The sequence below is a fragment of the Bombus huntii genome, chromosome 16 (assembly GCF_024542735.1).
Source record: "Bombus huntii isolate Logan2020A chromosome 16, iyBomHunt1.1, whole genome shotgun sequence".
In the NCBI taxonomy this organism is placed as follows: domain Eukaryota; kingdom Metazoa; phylum Arthropoda; class Insecta; order Hymenoptera; family Apidae; genus Bombus; species Bombus huntii.
This window is the reverse complement of record NC_066253.1, coordinates 1,756,812-1,772,827: the sequence shown is the minus strand read 5'-3', so window position 1 is coordinate 1,772,827 and position 16,016 is coordinate 1,756,812. Positions and strand designations below refer to the sequence as shown.

Below are 16,016 nucleotides of genomic sequence, written 5' to 3'. Positions count from 1 at the left end.
TCGCTCGTGAACGACGCTAAACGATCCAACGAGGCCGGACAAGCGTTGCGGTAGTCGTTTCCTCGTGGCACGCCACATGAGCAGAGATCTTTGACCAGCGATACACGTATCACCGACCTCTGGTCTCGTTTCTGGGCCAAACGCCTCGTACTTCCTCGTCTAATCCGAGAATTTCAGTTCTTATTGTAAATAGCAACGTTTATTCGCGAATTAAAAAAAATTTTTTTCACAGGTCTTACGTAAGTTTGTTTAATTAAAAGACAAATTTAGAGATTTTTGGGTGATGTTTAAGTAGAATGGAAATTTCATTTTAAGGGGATCTTCGATAAGAACTTGTAGATTTGTAATTATCAAGACGGTATATATTTTTTAGTTCAAGCTGTCAGTATTCTCTATAGCTTATAGGTGACGAGAAACTGTTGCATAACGCACACTTAATTTATGCGTCGTGCACTTTGAGGTGTTGCACTCAGACTCGATGGCAGATTTTTATTGGAATGTTACTCATAACATTTCTTGACCAGCCATGTGGTTTATTTCTTATCTTCGAATTTGCTGATCTCAGCTTTTCACAGTAGCAGCAGGATATACATTTACTATCCTTTTCTAAATGCTACTGTGTTTAACGTTACTGGATTTATACTCAAGACTTATATTCAATTCGTTCAAGAAAAATATTTACGCTCACATCAGCTTGATCTTGATTTTGATCCATGACTCATTTCGATATACAATCTGTCATTTTGCAATAAAACCGTCTAAACATCGAAATATACCGTGTTCCATTGATTTAAAGATTGCAGAGATCTTTGAAAACTGAAAATGTTGGGAGATCGCAATTTTGAAAAATTAGAATTAAAATATTGAGATTATACAAATTTAATTAAGGTCACCAGTATTCAGCAATATTTTTAGTTCGTTTGTGTACTTTTTAGATTTATGGCTCTCTTTTCTGTAGATCGTAGATACGTACAGTGATTAGATAAAAGATATAAAGATTTTTATTAACAGTAAATATAGATTATTCGAAATTTTAAGTATTACCTTAGTATCGATAACTTTTATGTACTTAGATCGTGTTTCGTTGTTTATAACCGTTATAAAGATTTGCTTAAGAATACCTTTGCAGCAACAGTATTTATGTTTGTTTCTATGTAATTTTTTAATCTGATTTTCCAAGACTTCACCTGAAACTAAATTCAGCGAAAAATAGAAGAGAACGTACGAGAAGAATTGAAGTAAAAATTATCTTTATTAAAAAACTTACAGAAATTTCCATAGCTTGTACATTATAGTAATATTATTATTCTTTGGTATAACGTTACTGAGGTTAGATGCAAAAAATATTTTGGTTAGAAGATTAAGATAATTCGATATCCACATAACCTCGATATCATCATCGAAGAAACGTATAATAATAATTTACTTACTAAAATCCTGATCGTGGAAAGGGATTTGTTTTGCAACTGTTATTCCTATTTGCTTCCGATACACATATGTTCACGTACTTCTTTTATCAGGCTATTTAACTATTAACCTAGCTGTTGCCTAGTTATTTAATTACACTTATTTAACTCTCAACGAAACATATATTCCATACAGTATCTCAGCTACGATGTAACAATGCCATGCACCGAAGGAATTTTCCCAAGAATTCCCTAGAACTGAATTCCCTAGAGCGAAAATAACCAACGTCCATTCGATCGAATTACTTTCAACGGTAACAGCCTGCCCGTGAATTCAGCGCGGTTTACCATCAGGAAGAAAGCTTTGATTTGGTCTCGGACAATTTACTAAGAGCAGAGCAATTTTAAGAGGTCCAGAAAATGGCGGTAGCGCAAATAAAACTGGCGGCCAGTTGCTTGCAGGTTGAAACGCAGTGAAATCGTTGAACATTGAACATTTCACAGTGACGGAGCCATATCGACCTTGGATCGCCTGTTATTAAAGCGCTATCGCGGTGCAACGTTAATGCGTTCGACTTCTCTGAATGAATTCCTAGCATCTCGCATGATTCTTTTTACGGCTACCGCCATTAGTCACGCATCGCGTACTACCTATAATAGGTATTCGCTTCTCGACTTCTTCCGTTCTTCTAATAGTGGACTACAAATACCCTGTATATTCGTCTCACCGATTTAGCCGACTGGCTGCGTTTCGTGTGATAGATTGCATTTTAATAGCTCTGTCAGTATATCAATTTTTCTGAATAATATAACGTCTTCGCGTTGCCAATTGTTGCATCTACGTATACCGGGTCATGAAAGTATTTGACGAATTTCTCTGTCTATATTGTATGTGTATTAATTCTTTTAAAGATAACGTAAATAGTCGTTGTGTTAACGATTATTACACCAATGTATATAGATACACTGGTTGAGGAAAGTATTCGAATATTTCGCACGGAAAATTTGAATTTCATATTGTGTGTGTTGAAGAGTGTTTTGTTAAATATTATGAAATTTTACTAATAACCGTATAATATGTAATAAATAACGTAAGTCTTTGTACGTGGCATGGTCGTTTAATTATGTATAATATTACATATTTTACACGATGGAATTAATAATACTCTTTATCGCGTGGAGTATAGAATACTAAATGGAATTAAGCATTCTAACCTGAAATGTTATCATCATCTGTATGTAATAAATCAATATTAATTAACAATTAATATTAATTCTTTGCTAGTAACATTGCTGCATTTCCATGTCGACAATATAGAGTTCTATATTTAGTCATACATGATTTCCACGAAATTTAAATAGTAAAAAATTGTAAAAAATTGTAAATCTTTTGTGTATCACCAAAACCATTACACTGGAATGAAAATACATAGCGATTCATCTTTGTCGGAATCTCGGTTTCTCCACAAAAGCAATATTTCTTTTGAACTCATGGCCGTTAAATTCCGACCTTTTTTGAAACTACAATTTTTAGAAATAGAAATCCTGACCAGACATAATAGCTTACACAGCTGACCCAGGATGTTTCCAGGAGTCTGTCGGTTTCGTTTAGAAATTCAGCCACACTTTTAGGTTCAGCCTACGCCGAGGGTTGTCCTCATTTCTCTCTGGCCATGACCCACCCCTATGGCCCTGGCTGGATGAAGCGAGACCCACACGCGCCCAGCCGTCGAATCCTTCGTCCACCCTGTGGAAACTGCTACAGTGGTTCGCAAACTCCTTGCAAGCTTTCTATATCGATTGTTACATAACATGTTCATTAATAATTGCTTTAAAAATTTTTAATGAATATACAGTGTGACTGGAAATTTGTCTTAATATATAATTGAAAGAATAATTATCGAGTTGCATTTATGCATTCATGGAAATTCATATTTTTATGAATGCAAATAAAAAAATTGGGAATTAAATATAGATTTGTTTTAAATATTATAACTAATATGTTACTGAGGATTTTATTTTCGTTATTATCTTTCACATGTTTCAATATTACGCGTATTTCGTTCACTCTTGTATATTGAATTTCCTATAAATGCATAAATGCATAAAATCTAGTAATTACCCTATATATCCGTGATTGGTACCACGGATGGATACAAAATCAATTTCCACAAAATATAAAATGTATGATACATGAATTATTATAATAATATAAAAACCGTAATATTATTAATTTAACATAACAAGAACTGCACATACATATAGAGATCGAATTACAAACATTCAGGTGGAAAAATTCGATCTTCGAAAAAAAGATAATTCCATCCGTACAAAATTATATTATACGATACAATACTCAGCGCTCGTAAGATTTACAGAATTCGTTGGAAAAAGTAGAAAATTGGCAGGACAACGATTGAATCGGACAAGATAGGCTGGTAATTTCCATTGAAGCACGGCCTGAAAATTTGTGAATTAATGAAAAACGGGGCTGTAGCTTCATTGAAAAACGGGTCACGGACCACAGGTTGCGCATCACTGATCCGCGACATTCACCGTGTTTCCCGGCGAGATCCTACGTATACCTGTGTGCTCGCGTTTGTACGCGTGTGTTTTAGGTGTGTAGGTGTACGAGCGCATGCGTCCGTGTGTATTTATTCAGGGTGTAACAGGTGGATGACGTCACGAATAGGGTGGTAACCCCCTAACATCAAGTTAGTAAAAGGGTGCCTCCCTCCACCGAACTCTCATTCTGCAACTTGGGACTTGGTTCCTATATACATAGAGTATATACATACTAGGCAGGCATAAGGCAAGTTTAGTATACACGCGTTCTTCGCGCTCTTATGGCAGTTTTCCCGTGACTTACGATTTTCTCAATTTCCTATTTAGGTCCCCTCCCTCCACCCTACTTTATAAAACTAATTTAGATTTTGCCTTCTTCACGGAGAAAAAAGAAAATTAAATAAATGACGCGTAGATTCGTTCTAGTTTGTTTTTGGTGGCAACAATGGAAAATGCGATGCTGTGTTGCATCGAAGAGTAAATCAGAATCTTCCTAGAAATCGATTCTTTGCTTAACCCTGGAGTTAAGCTGGTTTTCTCAAATAATCAATTTCATCGAGTGCCCATTACTGCCGACGTCTACTTTGAGCTCATCAAAAGCAAATCATCAAGTCTCGTCCGGCTGATCTTGAAAAGCTGCTTCACAAGCAAAGACAAAATATCAATATTAAATTTTACAGTAGTTTACTTTTGGTCCATCCGTGATTTAAAAAATATCTTAAGTTGGAGGAAAAATATGGAAAAGTTATTAAGTTAAGGGATATAATTATTGCGGAAGTTATAGGGCAAAGTTTTTATTTAAATTTTGTTTAAATACAGTTAATTCGATCGATTAGTCTTCGTCAACGGTGTGTTCAGTTGGGTTCCAAGAACGCACATCAAATTTATCAAGAGGATCTCTTGTCTCGTTGGAGACTATCGATTTTCATTCAACGAGATATCTTCTCGATTATTCTGTTTTCCTGGATTGTCGTGTAGGAGAGGCACAGTATGCATTTTACAGGCTCTTTTTCTATTGTTTCTTGTTACAAGACACGGCCAAGTTCGTGATATTCATGAAAATAACAAAAGACACAGGTGAAAGGTCAAGTCGATGACTAAGAATCTCCAAGAAAACGAAACTTTTCTATTTTTGTGCAAAACAGGTTAGGGAATAATTTTAGAAGTTAAAAATATTCGGAATTTTTTTATAAAAAAATTCATTTTCAACGAAATCCAAGATTTGTTAATTGAAACGCATTGAAAAGATACAAGGTTCCGCACATTGAAGTTCCAACTACGGAAGAATCTATTTTCTCGAATGTAAAGGCCGAGACTTGCATCAAGGGGACTTTGTGGGCGTATGCTTTTCAGAAAATCTTCGGTTATAACGGCTTGTATTCTGCTTAACAGAGCAAGCTGTCAGCCAAGTCCTGAAAAACGTTTACTCATAAAAAGTGAATAATAAATATTCGAGAAAATTCCGAATTAATTACGTCTCCACGAAACTGAGCAACGGATTGCAGTTGAGTTAGTATGCTGTTCTCGAGGGGGACATTAAAAACTCGTTAAGACGTTAGATTTATTTGATACGTTCTCAAGAAAACTACAGTACCTTTTGTCTTCTCTCTCAACTACTTCAACTTCAAAAAAGTAAAAAAGATGCTGGAAATGTATAGTAATCAATACAGAAAAATCGCGCATAAACGTGATAGCCTCAAAATTATATCATAAAGAATCAGATTACACAGATTCTGTATGACGTAAATCTCAAAGGAATGAAATAGAAGCACGTAGAAAAGATAGCGATCTCAAAATTGTAAAAGAAACTGAGATTTTTGATTTATATTATATATTATATTATATTATATTATAATATACTATATTATATCATATTTTGGAATCATATTTTACAAGATATATTGATAAGGAATTATCGTTGTAAATACTAGGTAGTTCTAGTAATTATTTTATAACTGAAAAGTGCATAATTCTACGTAAAAAAAAAGTCGGAAATGTACGATAGATTTCTCTCATTTAATGCTCCATTTTCAAAAAAACAGTAGTTGAAAATATTTAGCGCACACCTATTCTAAATGTTCGATCTCAATTTTCCCATAAACAATGCGCCAGACAAAAAACCCTTATACTATCCTTCCAATTTCCTATTCCACCTAGAATTACCTCCTCCTCCTTTATACAACACCCCGTATACTGACCTCAAAAGTGCATATACGTATCACAAGATATTGTGATACTATGTCGTAAAGGATTCCCTAAAAAAAGTAACACTGACGCAGAATCTACCGTACACACGTTGGTAGGGGGAAAAAATGAAAACGGCGTAGGAGGAAAACATATCGAGGCTGTAGCGCAGAAAACACCGCGTTTGCGCGGCACAGGTATGGGGCACCCTACGGTGCAGGGTACGCGCGACAGTGAAAGTAGCGAGAAGTCGTGCGCTGATTGGTCGATAGTCGGCCGAGGTACGTCGGAGCCTGGCGGGCACCCTCGTGCCTGCACGGCCAGCCCGTACGACTTCAGTGAGTGTCGGACCGTAGACGCAGTAACATCGTTGAATGTCGTATAGGCGCGTGCGTAACACGCAGCCCGTATTCACACGTATTCGTCTCACACACGAAGAAGGGGAATAGAGAAGAATAATAAAGAGGAACACGTAACATTCTTGTGCACTGTGTGTATGCCTGTTATTACTGTGCATTCGTTGGTCGTATTACTTATACATACTTAAAAGAGCTACCGGTACGTATTGAAATTCGTGTGTACGCGTGTGTGTATGCCCTGAGTGTGACGTAACGTAACATCACCGTCGTGTTTTGTTGTGCGTCGCGCGGCTCCCGCACGTTTGTCGGCTATGCACACGTGTGCAGGAATGACGATAGTTGCGCGGCATGGAGGGCTCGATTGAAGTCCGGAAGGCGTTGCAATTCTTTTCATCTGTTCCGCAGTGATCGCTTACGCATCGGTCGAAATACACATACGCGATATTATATATATAAAGCGTGTAATTCGAGCATTGGTGGTGTACGTGCCGAAGAGAAAACGAGAAAGTAGAAAGAGAAAAGGACACCGCGTGAAACTCGGTCGTCCGATAAGAGCGAGCGAGACGATCATCGACTCGAAGACAAGACGAAGGAAAACGAGAAGAAAGAGGGAGAAAGAGTGGCCGCCGCATATCAGCGTGACAGAAAAGTGGAGCGAACAAGAAAGAGACTCGCTCGAACGAACGTATACACGTTCTTCTGGTGACCTCGATACACACGTATATACTCATCTGGCTGTCGGTTCCTCGTCGATCGTGCGCGCAGCCTCAGACAACGAGAATTTCGCCAGTGAAAATCATGCATTTCTACCACGGCTACTCGGCTGGTTGACGTTCCAGAAGCAAACGCGGCGTGCCTGCAACATACAGAGAGAGAGAGATAGACGTCGGCTCGCCCGCTGGCTGGCTGGCTGTGCGTCCTCTCTTTCTCTCTCTCTCTCTCTCCCTCCCTCCGTCCCCACTTTCCCCCCCTCCACCGCCCGCGCCTGCTGCGTTCCCTTTTGCGCGATCGTGACCCCGTTTCTTCGATGACCGACACTCCGTGGCTGCTTGGCCGCCATTAGAGGAGTCGAGAGCAGGGGAGAGAGAAAGAGAAACGAGAGCAACCGAGGCGAAACGAAGACGATCGTACGTCTCCCGTCACGAGCTCCCCCGTCTACGTTCTTCACAGACACACACCGTACGTCGTGCATACTACGTGTATGTGTATACGTGCAGAGCGCTCTGTTGCGAAGAGGAAGAGGGGCACGAGGAAAAGCAGCGCGGCCAAGCGAGACAGACGATGCGTGAGAGCTCGGGGACCATGGACTCTTGACAGTGAATCGATTCGCTCGCGCTGCCCTGACCTCGTATTCCTTGCCGCAATTTCGGTCGCTGAACGAATTATCGAGGTCAACGACTAGCGTAGTAGCCTCGTACCTCGTGTAAACAAAAGTGTACCCGCGCGCCTTCGTTCGAAAGAAAAATCGGATCGACGAATAGGAAGAGACTGGTGGACACGTGTGTACAAGCGCGTAGGTGCGCGTGAGAAGGTGCATCGCGGTGGCCGAGATTTTTTCTCCAGCGGAAGTGACGGGGAAAATTGAGACGGTGGAGCCGAAGGAACAGCAAACGGTGGTCCAGAAGGCGGAGCAGGCTGGCGATATGCTGCAGGCGGTGCCCCGTGTGCCTGTCGCCGGTGTCAAGCGACGATGGGGCAACAGGCACACCGGAAGTCTGCAGGAGTCGAGCCCGGAAGTGTCAAGCAGCGGCGTACTCTCGCCACCGCCGAATTTTCAACCATCCACGCCTGAAAGTGCAGCTGTCAAGAACGAAGAGCTTCAGTTGTGGGATCTCGACCTTCATCGGGGGCTCCAGACGAACGGAGATCATTATCGGACCACCATCACCGCCACAACGACTACTACAGTGCTGCCAACGGTCACCGATCCTGCGTCGCCGTTCACCACCCCCGTCGAAGGTTTGTGCTCGACACTTTTCGTATCTGTCGCGTTGCGTAAGCGCACGAGTGCTACTTGTACCGTTTACCGCGTGCCAGGACTGTTCCAGGTGGCGCTACGAAAGTTTCTTTTTTTAAGAGGGAGAGTAACATGTGTGTACGTGGTTTTTGTTTTGAATTTTAACCTATTACTTGAGAAAGTCTGTCAGATAGTCCGTTTCTTAGATATAATTTCTTTTATTTATAATGTAACTCTATGTTTGATAATAATCTTATTTTATTTTAATAATCGTCATTTTTGGAGTAAAATAGATATATGACTCTCTAGATGATTCATTTCTTAGATACGATAGTTTATTTATGATTGCTCTATACATATTTTAAGTAGTTGTTTGTAATAACGTATATTTTTACTCTAAAATAGAGATACGTTATAGTTCTATACAAGTTTCTAGGCCTCTCTAGTGATTTTTCGTGATTTCTAATGATTTTACACTTGTAAATATTATTTTAGTTTCGTGAGTTTGCAAAAGTTACAGATATGTATGGTCATATTTCAATTGCACGCTATCAAAAGAAAAATTTAAAAAGCAAGAGAGCGTGTTTTCTACAGAGAGTCCGGGAAATCTGACGAATATACATGGAAACGGTTTTTCTATATAACGAACTTTTAATTGACTAAAAAAAAAAAAGAAAGAAGCTAGAAGGGAGTTACTTTGTTTGCCGGATCCACAGAAAAATTAATTTACTCGACTTGTAGCTGACAAATTGCTAATTAGTTGAAATTATTCCTCTGTACAAAGTCGACCAGAAAAGAAAGAGAAGAGAGAAGTTGGAAAATCTTCGTCAAAAGCCTTGACTTTTTCTGATTAACCATTAAGGACCAAATGATGTATTATAATGTTATAAATACCTCGATTTTTTCAAATTTCGTAGTGATGCAAGAAATATCAATCGAATCCTTGGAATTCTTTTTATAGCCAGAATGTTTAAAAAACGGAATTCGATAATGTAAATTGATCGAAAAATATTGTAAACGAGATGTTGGTCTTTAATGGGTTGGAAAATGTTCCAATTAATAGGTTAAGGTACAATTTTACGTAAATATAATGTGGAATATTAAAGAAGACATAAAAGGTTGTCCGAAAGACGTAAAATAGAGCCAAGACAAAAGAGTTTCGAAAGATCGAAAGTCGAGTGGGTTGAAGGTTTCGTGAGCCATTAAACGGCCTTAGAGGTGATCGACCTACACACGTCAGTCGATTTCGTTAGAAAGCGACTGTACCTTTTTTTTCGAAATACCAAGCATACCTAGTTTCACCTAATTTTTTTCTCTACGAAATCAGGTCGAGGCCGATTGTGCCGGACCAAAAACGAGTATCGACGACCTCATAGGACCCGGTAATGGCGTTCGTCATCGATTGCGCCATCTTGCACCATACCTGGAGCCAATTGCGCAATTTCGCCATTTTTCACGCGTCTCTCTTTTCTTTCGTTCCTCTCGTTGATAGATTTTTATTTTTCGCTATTGCCGCTGAGTTTTTAATCTCCCGACTCGGTCGTTTTATCGTTTTTTCCTGTTTTGCCACGTTATCAACGCTCTCGGACTTGTTGCAACCGGTGGCCTCGATGGCAATCTCCTGGGACTCTCTGTATCCGCTCTTTTCCCAACGATGCATTTTTTTTTTTTTTAGTTTCCAGATGATTTTTCGATTGCTTTCGTAGTTTCGTTTGATTTAATTGGATGAATTTTTCGAAAGCGTAATTTAATAGATTTGAGCGAGATCAGAAGATTTTTTAATAATTAAATAAATGAAATATTTGGTACCTTCGTAATTTTTGTATTGGTTTTGCAGTTTCATTTGGTTTAATTCTAAGAACATCCCGGGTGGGTGGTTTAATGGATTTTAATGAGGTTAATTGTAATTAATTGTTTGTTATTTTTAAATTCTAAATATTTAATATTATTGTTAGTTAAAATTCTAAAATTACAAATGAATTTTCTTTGAATAGAACTATATATTTTTTATTTAAATAAAATTTTGAATATTCAACATTGTATCTTTTTACTTGGAAAAAAATTTCTTCAGACAGAACTCTGTACTTTTTACTCGGACGAAATTTCTTGGCATGGAACCCTGTATCTCTTAGTTGAAAATACATTTCCTCGAACGGAACTCTATATTTTTTTTAGTTGAAAAAAATTTCTTTGAACGACACTCAGCATCTTTTATTTATTACTTCATGGACATGTAGTGTATAGAATATAATACTTATATTATATGCCCTTTAAACAACTTTTATACACACAAAAATCCATTTAATACTATTAATCATTGCTACAATAACAGTGTTAACAAACATAACACTGTCTCTCGATAATTGAAGGGTATTCCACAGAGAATGGTCGATCCTTGAACGAGGGAACATGCCATGGTGAAGGTTCTCCTGTTCGCTTGGTGCACACGTGAAATCAGATTCACACGAAACGTGCAATTACCAAGTTATTCCCGGGTTGTTTAACTGTCGACCTTCGTGACCCCGTTATTTAATTACCGCAGATCACTGCATTCGAAGCATAATATGCACGATGACTTGTGTATTATTCGAAACTTCACCTTCATTGCGTGATCTCAGTCGTAAAGTTCGTAATATCTCTGTTTTTATACTAATCAAACATCCTGCCATTAAAAGGTTCTGGCCAAATTAACTTCATTGTGGATAATTTTAGGGTTAACTGTGGGGAATTTTCTCTTTCAGGGTTACCAGGGTTACCAGGGTTACCACATATAGCAATATGTATCTCAAATCTGAATTTCCATTCTTTGTATATTTTTATGTCGAAATTTATTTATAAAAGAACTTATTAATATTAAAATTATTATATGTTATTGGAAACTGATTAATATAACGAATATTGGAATTTATTACTATTGAAGCTTAGAGCTATATAGAGACAATTATACTACAAGTTCATATTTTTAATGGCATTGAAAATATGTACAATTTTTTTCAAAGAAACTAGGCTAATATTTTTGAAGAAATATTAGAAATAGACGTAGAACACTTTTTCCACAGACGTTTTCCACAACATCTTGTGGAAAATAGTAACGAAATAACTTGCACCAAAATAATTCTCAAACAACAGTATGTCGAAGAGTACTAATTTATTTGTCACGAGCAGTAAAAGTTTATAAATAAACGATGATCCTTCAACGATGAAAAATCTTTGTGACGAAAGTTCGATCACTTTCTTGAAAGAACGGGGGTGGAAACTTTGTCCTCCCTCTCTACGTTCCCCATCGTCGCTCACACGGCCGCGTTATTTTCATCCTTGCACTCTCTCCACGAGTTTATTGCATCGTGTGACGTCTGTCCAACACAGGTATGTACATACAGCGGCTTTAAATAACACGATGCGTCACGTATATGTCGGTGCGATGTACGCGGTGAACCATTGTGTTTTCGTTTGCAGTCGCGATACCGATGACCCGGAAACTGGGTCACGGTCTTTCGGTTTTTTTCCCTCCCCGCCAATGATTCACGGCTTCGTAGACAGGTCGTATTTTCTTATCTCGTGATATTTTTTCTTTTTTCTTTCTTTTTTTTTTTTTTTTATTTTATATCGTTACACGCACACTGGATTTATACGGTGTTCTATTTCTGAAGGGTCTAGGGAATTTTTACTTTCAGGTGGTTGGTACACATTCGATATAGTCGAGTTTGTTAGCTCGTTTAAAGAGATTTTCGATAGCAGGATGATGTTTGTTTATTTTGTAATATACTTGGAATACGGTAGGGAATATTTTCTTTTAACAGATGAATGTTTAAGAGAATTAATTTCGATATTTGATTCATAGCAAATTGATCTTTGGTAAATAGCCAGATAATTTTTATTATATAGCGTAAGAAAAAAAAATGCACATGGAAAGTTATTAACATGCTCACAAATACTTCAGTAATTCTACAAAATATCCTAAAAATGAAAAATTCATCCACTTTTTACACTCTTGTATGTATATAACCTAACTTTTCTAATTTCCAAATATCCAATTTGAAAAATATTACTACACCATAATGCTTCAGTAGATCTATGAAATCTCCATCAAAAATCATAAAATGGATACCAAGATGGAGGCCACTCTGGTCAATCATTAACCTATATTCCACGATCTTGAGCGTATCGATCAGCAGAAGTGTCGAGGATCGTGCCCTGTCTCCTAACTTAATCGACGATAATCGAGACGGGTGATCCACCCTAGAGGACTCCTCTTCCTTCCCATCCTAGACGTTCTGTGAATGCAATCGAGTGCACGTGGTGGATCGTTCCTCGACGCTGTAATCGAGATACCAATGGTTAGAGGCTGAAGTGCACGTGGTCGTTCGTTCCTCTCGAATTGGGTCATCGAATTCCAGTCGAACGGATGAATACCGATCGCCACGCGGCACACAGGCCCACGAACGTACTAGATAGACGAGCATTCGTAAATATTCCGTTGTGACGGACACACCATACGGTTTCGGCGATTGGGCACCGTTAGACGCGTATACGTGTAGAAACTGGCCGGACACGACCGAAAAGGAACTACACGAAACTCGTTCCTGATCGCCTCGTAAAATCTCACCATTGCCTCAACAGGAAACTCGATAGAGGAGGACGCAGGAATTTTTATTTCTTTACGTGTCTGATTTGTCATCTTTTAAGCCATGGGTTGTTCTACGCGATCGTTGGAAATTGGAAATTTTATTGTGAATTTTGGTTTCATTTTTTGCAGGTTAAGGCAGTTAGGTTATGTAGATGGAAAAGTGAATTTTGACATTTTTCCACCCCTGGGAAATTTGGCAGCCGGAATATTTGGAAATTGCAGAGTTTCGCTGGTTATTTATTTTAACTTCGTCGAGGAATCGGGCATTTTATTGGAAATTTTGATTTCATTTTTTAAAAGCCAAGGGAGTTAGGTTATGGGTGGTTAGGTGGATTTTCAAGTTTTCGAAGTTTGGGTATTTTGGGAGTTGGAATATTTGGAAATTTGGTTTTCTCTTTTAATTAGAAGATTAACTATCATAATGGTTTAGGCAAGCGCTTTTCAGAAAAATATTAGTCGTTTAAATGTACCGGACGAAATTTCCTTTTTTCTCGTAGATCTCTAGTTATTTTTTATATTTAATTTAATTTCAATTCAATTTTAATTTAAATTCAAAAAATTTTAATTCAATTTAAATTCAAATTCAAATTTTAATTCAATTTAAATTCAAATTCAAATTTTAATTCAATTTAAATTCAAATTCAAATTTTAATTCAATTTAAATTCAAATTCAAATTTTAATCCAAAATTTAAATTCAAAAAGGGGCGGGAAAAGGATAAAGAAGATGAGGAATCTGTTTCGTAATTTACAAGCATTACACGTAATTCTTTGCAAGTAATTACGAATGTTCCCGAGAATCGCAAGTGCGACACGGAATGTGAAAGGACGATGCGGTCGCGAAATTTTTGCACGTTTGCACGCGGATTTCTGTCGGGGTCTCATTAATTTCTGAAGGTTTGCTCGTCTAGTTCGCACGTCTGCGACGCTCGAGGGGAATGAACCGTGACAATATCTCAGAAATATCGTTGGAACATTTCTTGGTAAACCTTGTTCGACTAACCTTAGACTTTTTATAAGATGTCAACGTGTATGGTTCGATAACTTTACAATAAAAAAATTTCTCGCTAGTATAATAAAAATTATTAGAGCAAGTAATCTAAAATTAATCATACTCAAATTTAAATAAAAAAATACATATTTAAACTTAACTCCTGTGTCTTTCGAATTCGATTGAATTATTATTATTTCCTGTAAATAAATTAATAAATGAGATCTTTTCAATTAAGTTTTGCGACGTTTCAATTCGAGGATTAGATATATATAAAGAAATATTTTTAATTATAAATGTCGTGTGTTTTATATTGAATTTCGAGTTGAAATCATCGCACATTTCATGTTCTTTTCATTAACTCTCCACTGCTACTACGGAGTCACAGGTCACGATGATAAATACCGTTTATGATCCTTATCACATGAAACCCAGACTACGAATTAAATCAACTAACTTAAAACCATTATATCTCGACTATGAACCAACTTTATCACTAGAGGGTTACTTATTGCCCTGCATTCATATACTTCGATATAAAATGAGAATTAAATTTCCAACAATTTCCTTTTTCGCATAAATTTCGACTTAATTGTAAGTTAAATTTTGTTACGTGTTAATTATTAATATTTTCTTTTTCCATGTAAATTTCCTTTTAAATAAAAATTAGTTCTCCATGTAGGATAATATATTTTCCTTTTTTTCACGTGATTTATGCAACAATAGGTTATTTCCTTTCCTCGTTTTTAGAGAAACATCGTTCTTCGATCATTTTTTTTCAGATGAAATCGCATAATAACCGGTATAGTAGTATCAATGGAGCATTTCAATGATGTTAATTACACGCAAATTGCACCCCACGAGGATACGTAATTACACAGACTCGTAATGCGACGTCGTTTCTCTTTTTCCACCGTGTAATTACTAGACGTCGTAAAGGAAATATTTAGATTTAATTTGCATCCTTCGTGTCGTTTCTGCCCGTTGGTGCAAATCGTTCGAAAGTGAGTCCCAAACTGAACGATTTCATCCGTAAGAATGGAGGAGAGGACACGTATACATTTACTTAATTTTATTAATTTATTGAACTCAGGTCAGTTAACTCGTCTACCTTGCGTTCGATATTTTCCACTTCACCATTTATACATACAGGGATACTGATTTATTCGTCTAGAAATATTGTCTTGGAACCTAAAAAAATCGACAAACTATAATCTTCAAATGATAATTGCAAATAATAAATAATTCCTTCCATTAAATTTGACACCTAGAAAAAGTATCACAACTTAACCTCAAACCCATAATCCTCTAAAAAGAACTATGTACAAAGTCCCTATATTCATCGTTACCAATATCAAAGCAAGTGAATATGAAATCTATTTGGCAGGGATCAGCATAATCTTTAACCCACCCGAAGATCGTTTCAAGTGAGAAGTATTTCTCCATCGAATCACTAGGCCCGTTTTTTTCCACGTGTACCTTCCATTCCCTGTTTCATGGTGTATGAAGAGGTTAGGGTTGGGGAAAGGGCCAAATTGGTGGAAGGCGGCAGTAAGAGGGAAAGAGAAAGAGGCAGGAAGAGGTCAGTAGGTCACTCTCACTCGAGAAAGAGGAGACTCAATCGTGTGGAAGCAACGTCTAGCGGACGATAATCTGATGTATCAGGTTGTTCCTTATAAGGCGAGCCAGTTTGTTCTAAATCGAGATCTACCAAGCTTTACGGTTAGGTGTCCACGTGTAGATCTCGCTCGATTGATCGTTCAGGTCGAGCATGGCGCAATAGGTTAACTTGTGATTTGAATTTCTATAACTTTTCGTTACCCAAATTAGGGTTTAACTTTGTCCGTTAGACAGAATATATAACAGTGGGTTTGAAGTATTCTTAGTATTCACTGAACGAAACAAATTTCTATGAAGCTTCCATTTCTA

At 37.5% G+C, this 16,016-nt stretch overlaps 1 protein-coding gene across 5 annotated transcripts in view; it reads left to right on the top strand.

Moving 5' to 3' along the window:
* Positions 1-16,016, top strand: part of LOC126874832 (ecdysone receptor) — a 159,115-nt gene that overhangs the window by 112,342 nt on the left and 30,757 nt on the right. The window contains exon 1 of one of the 5 annotated variants that reach the window (XM_050637301.1): positions 6,479-8,473. The exons of the other annotated variants lie outside the window; for them this stretch is intronic. Coding sequence (XP_050493258.1) covers positions 8,158-8,473 — 316 coding nt within the window. The 5' untranslated portion in view covers positions 6,479-8,157. Of the gene's footprint in view, positions 1-6,478; positions 8,474-16,016 lie in introns of those variants that run through there. 5 annotated transcript variants of the gene reach the window in all.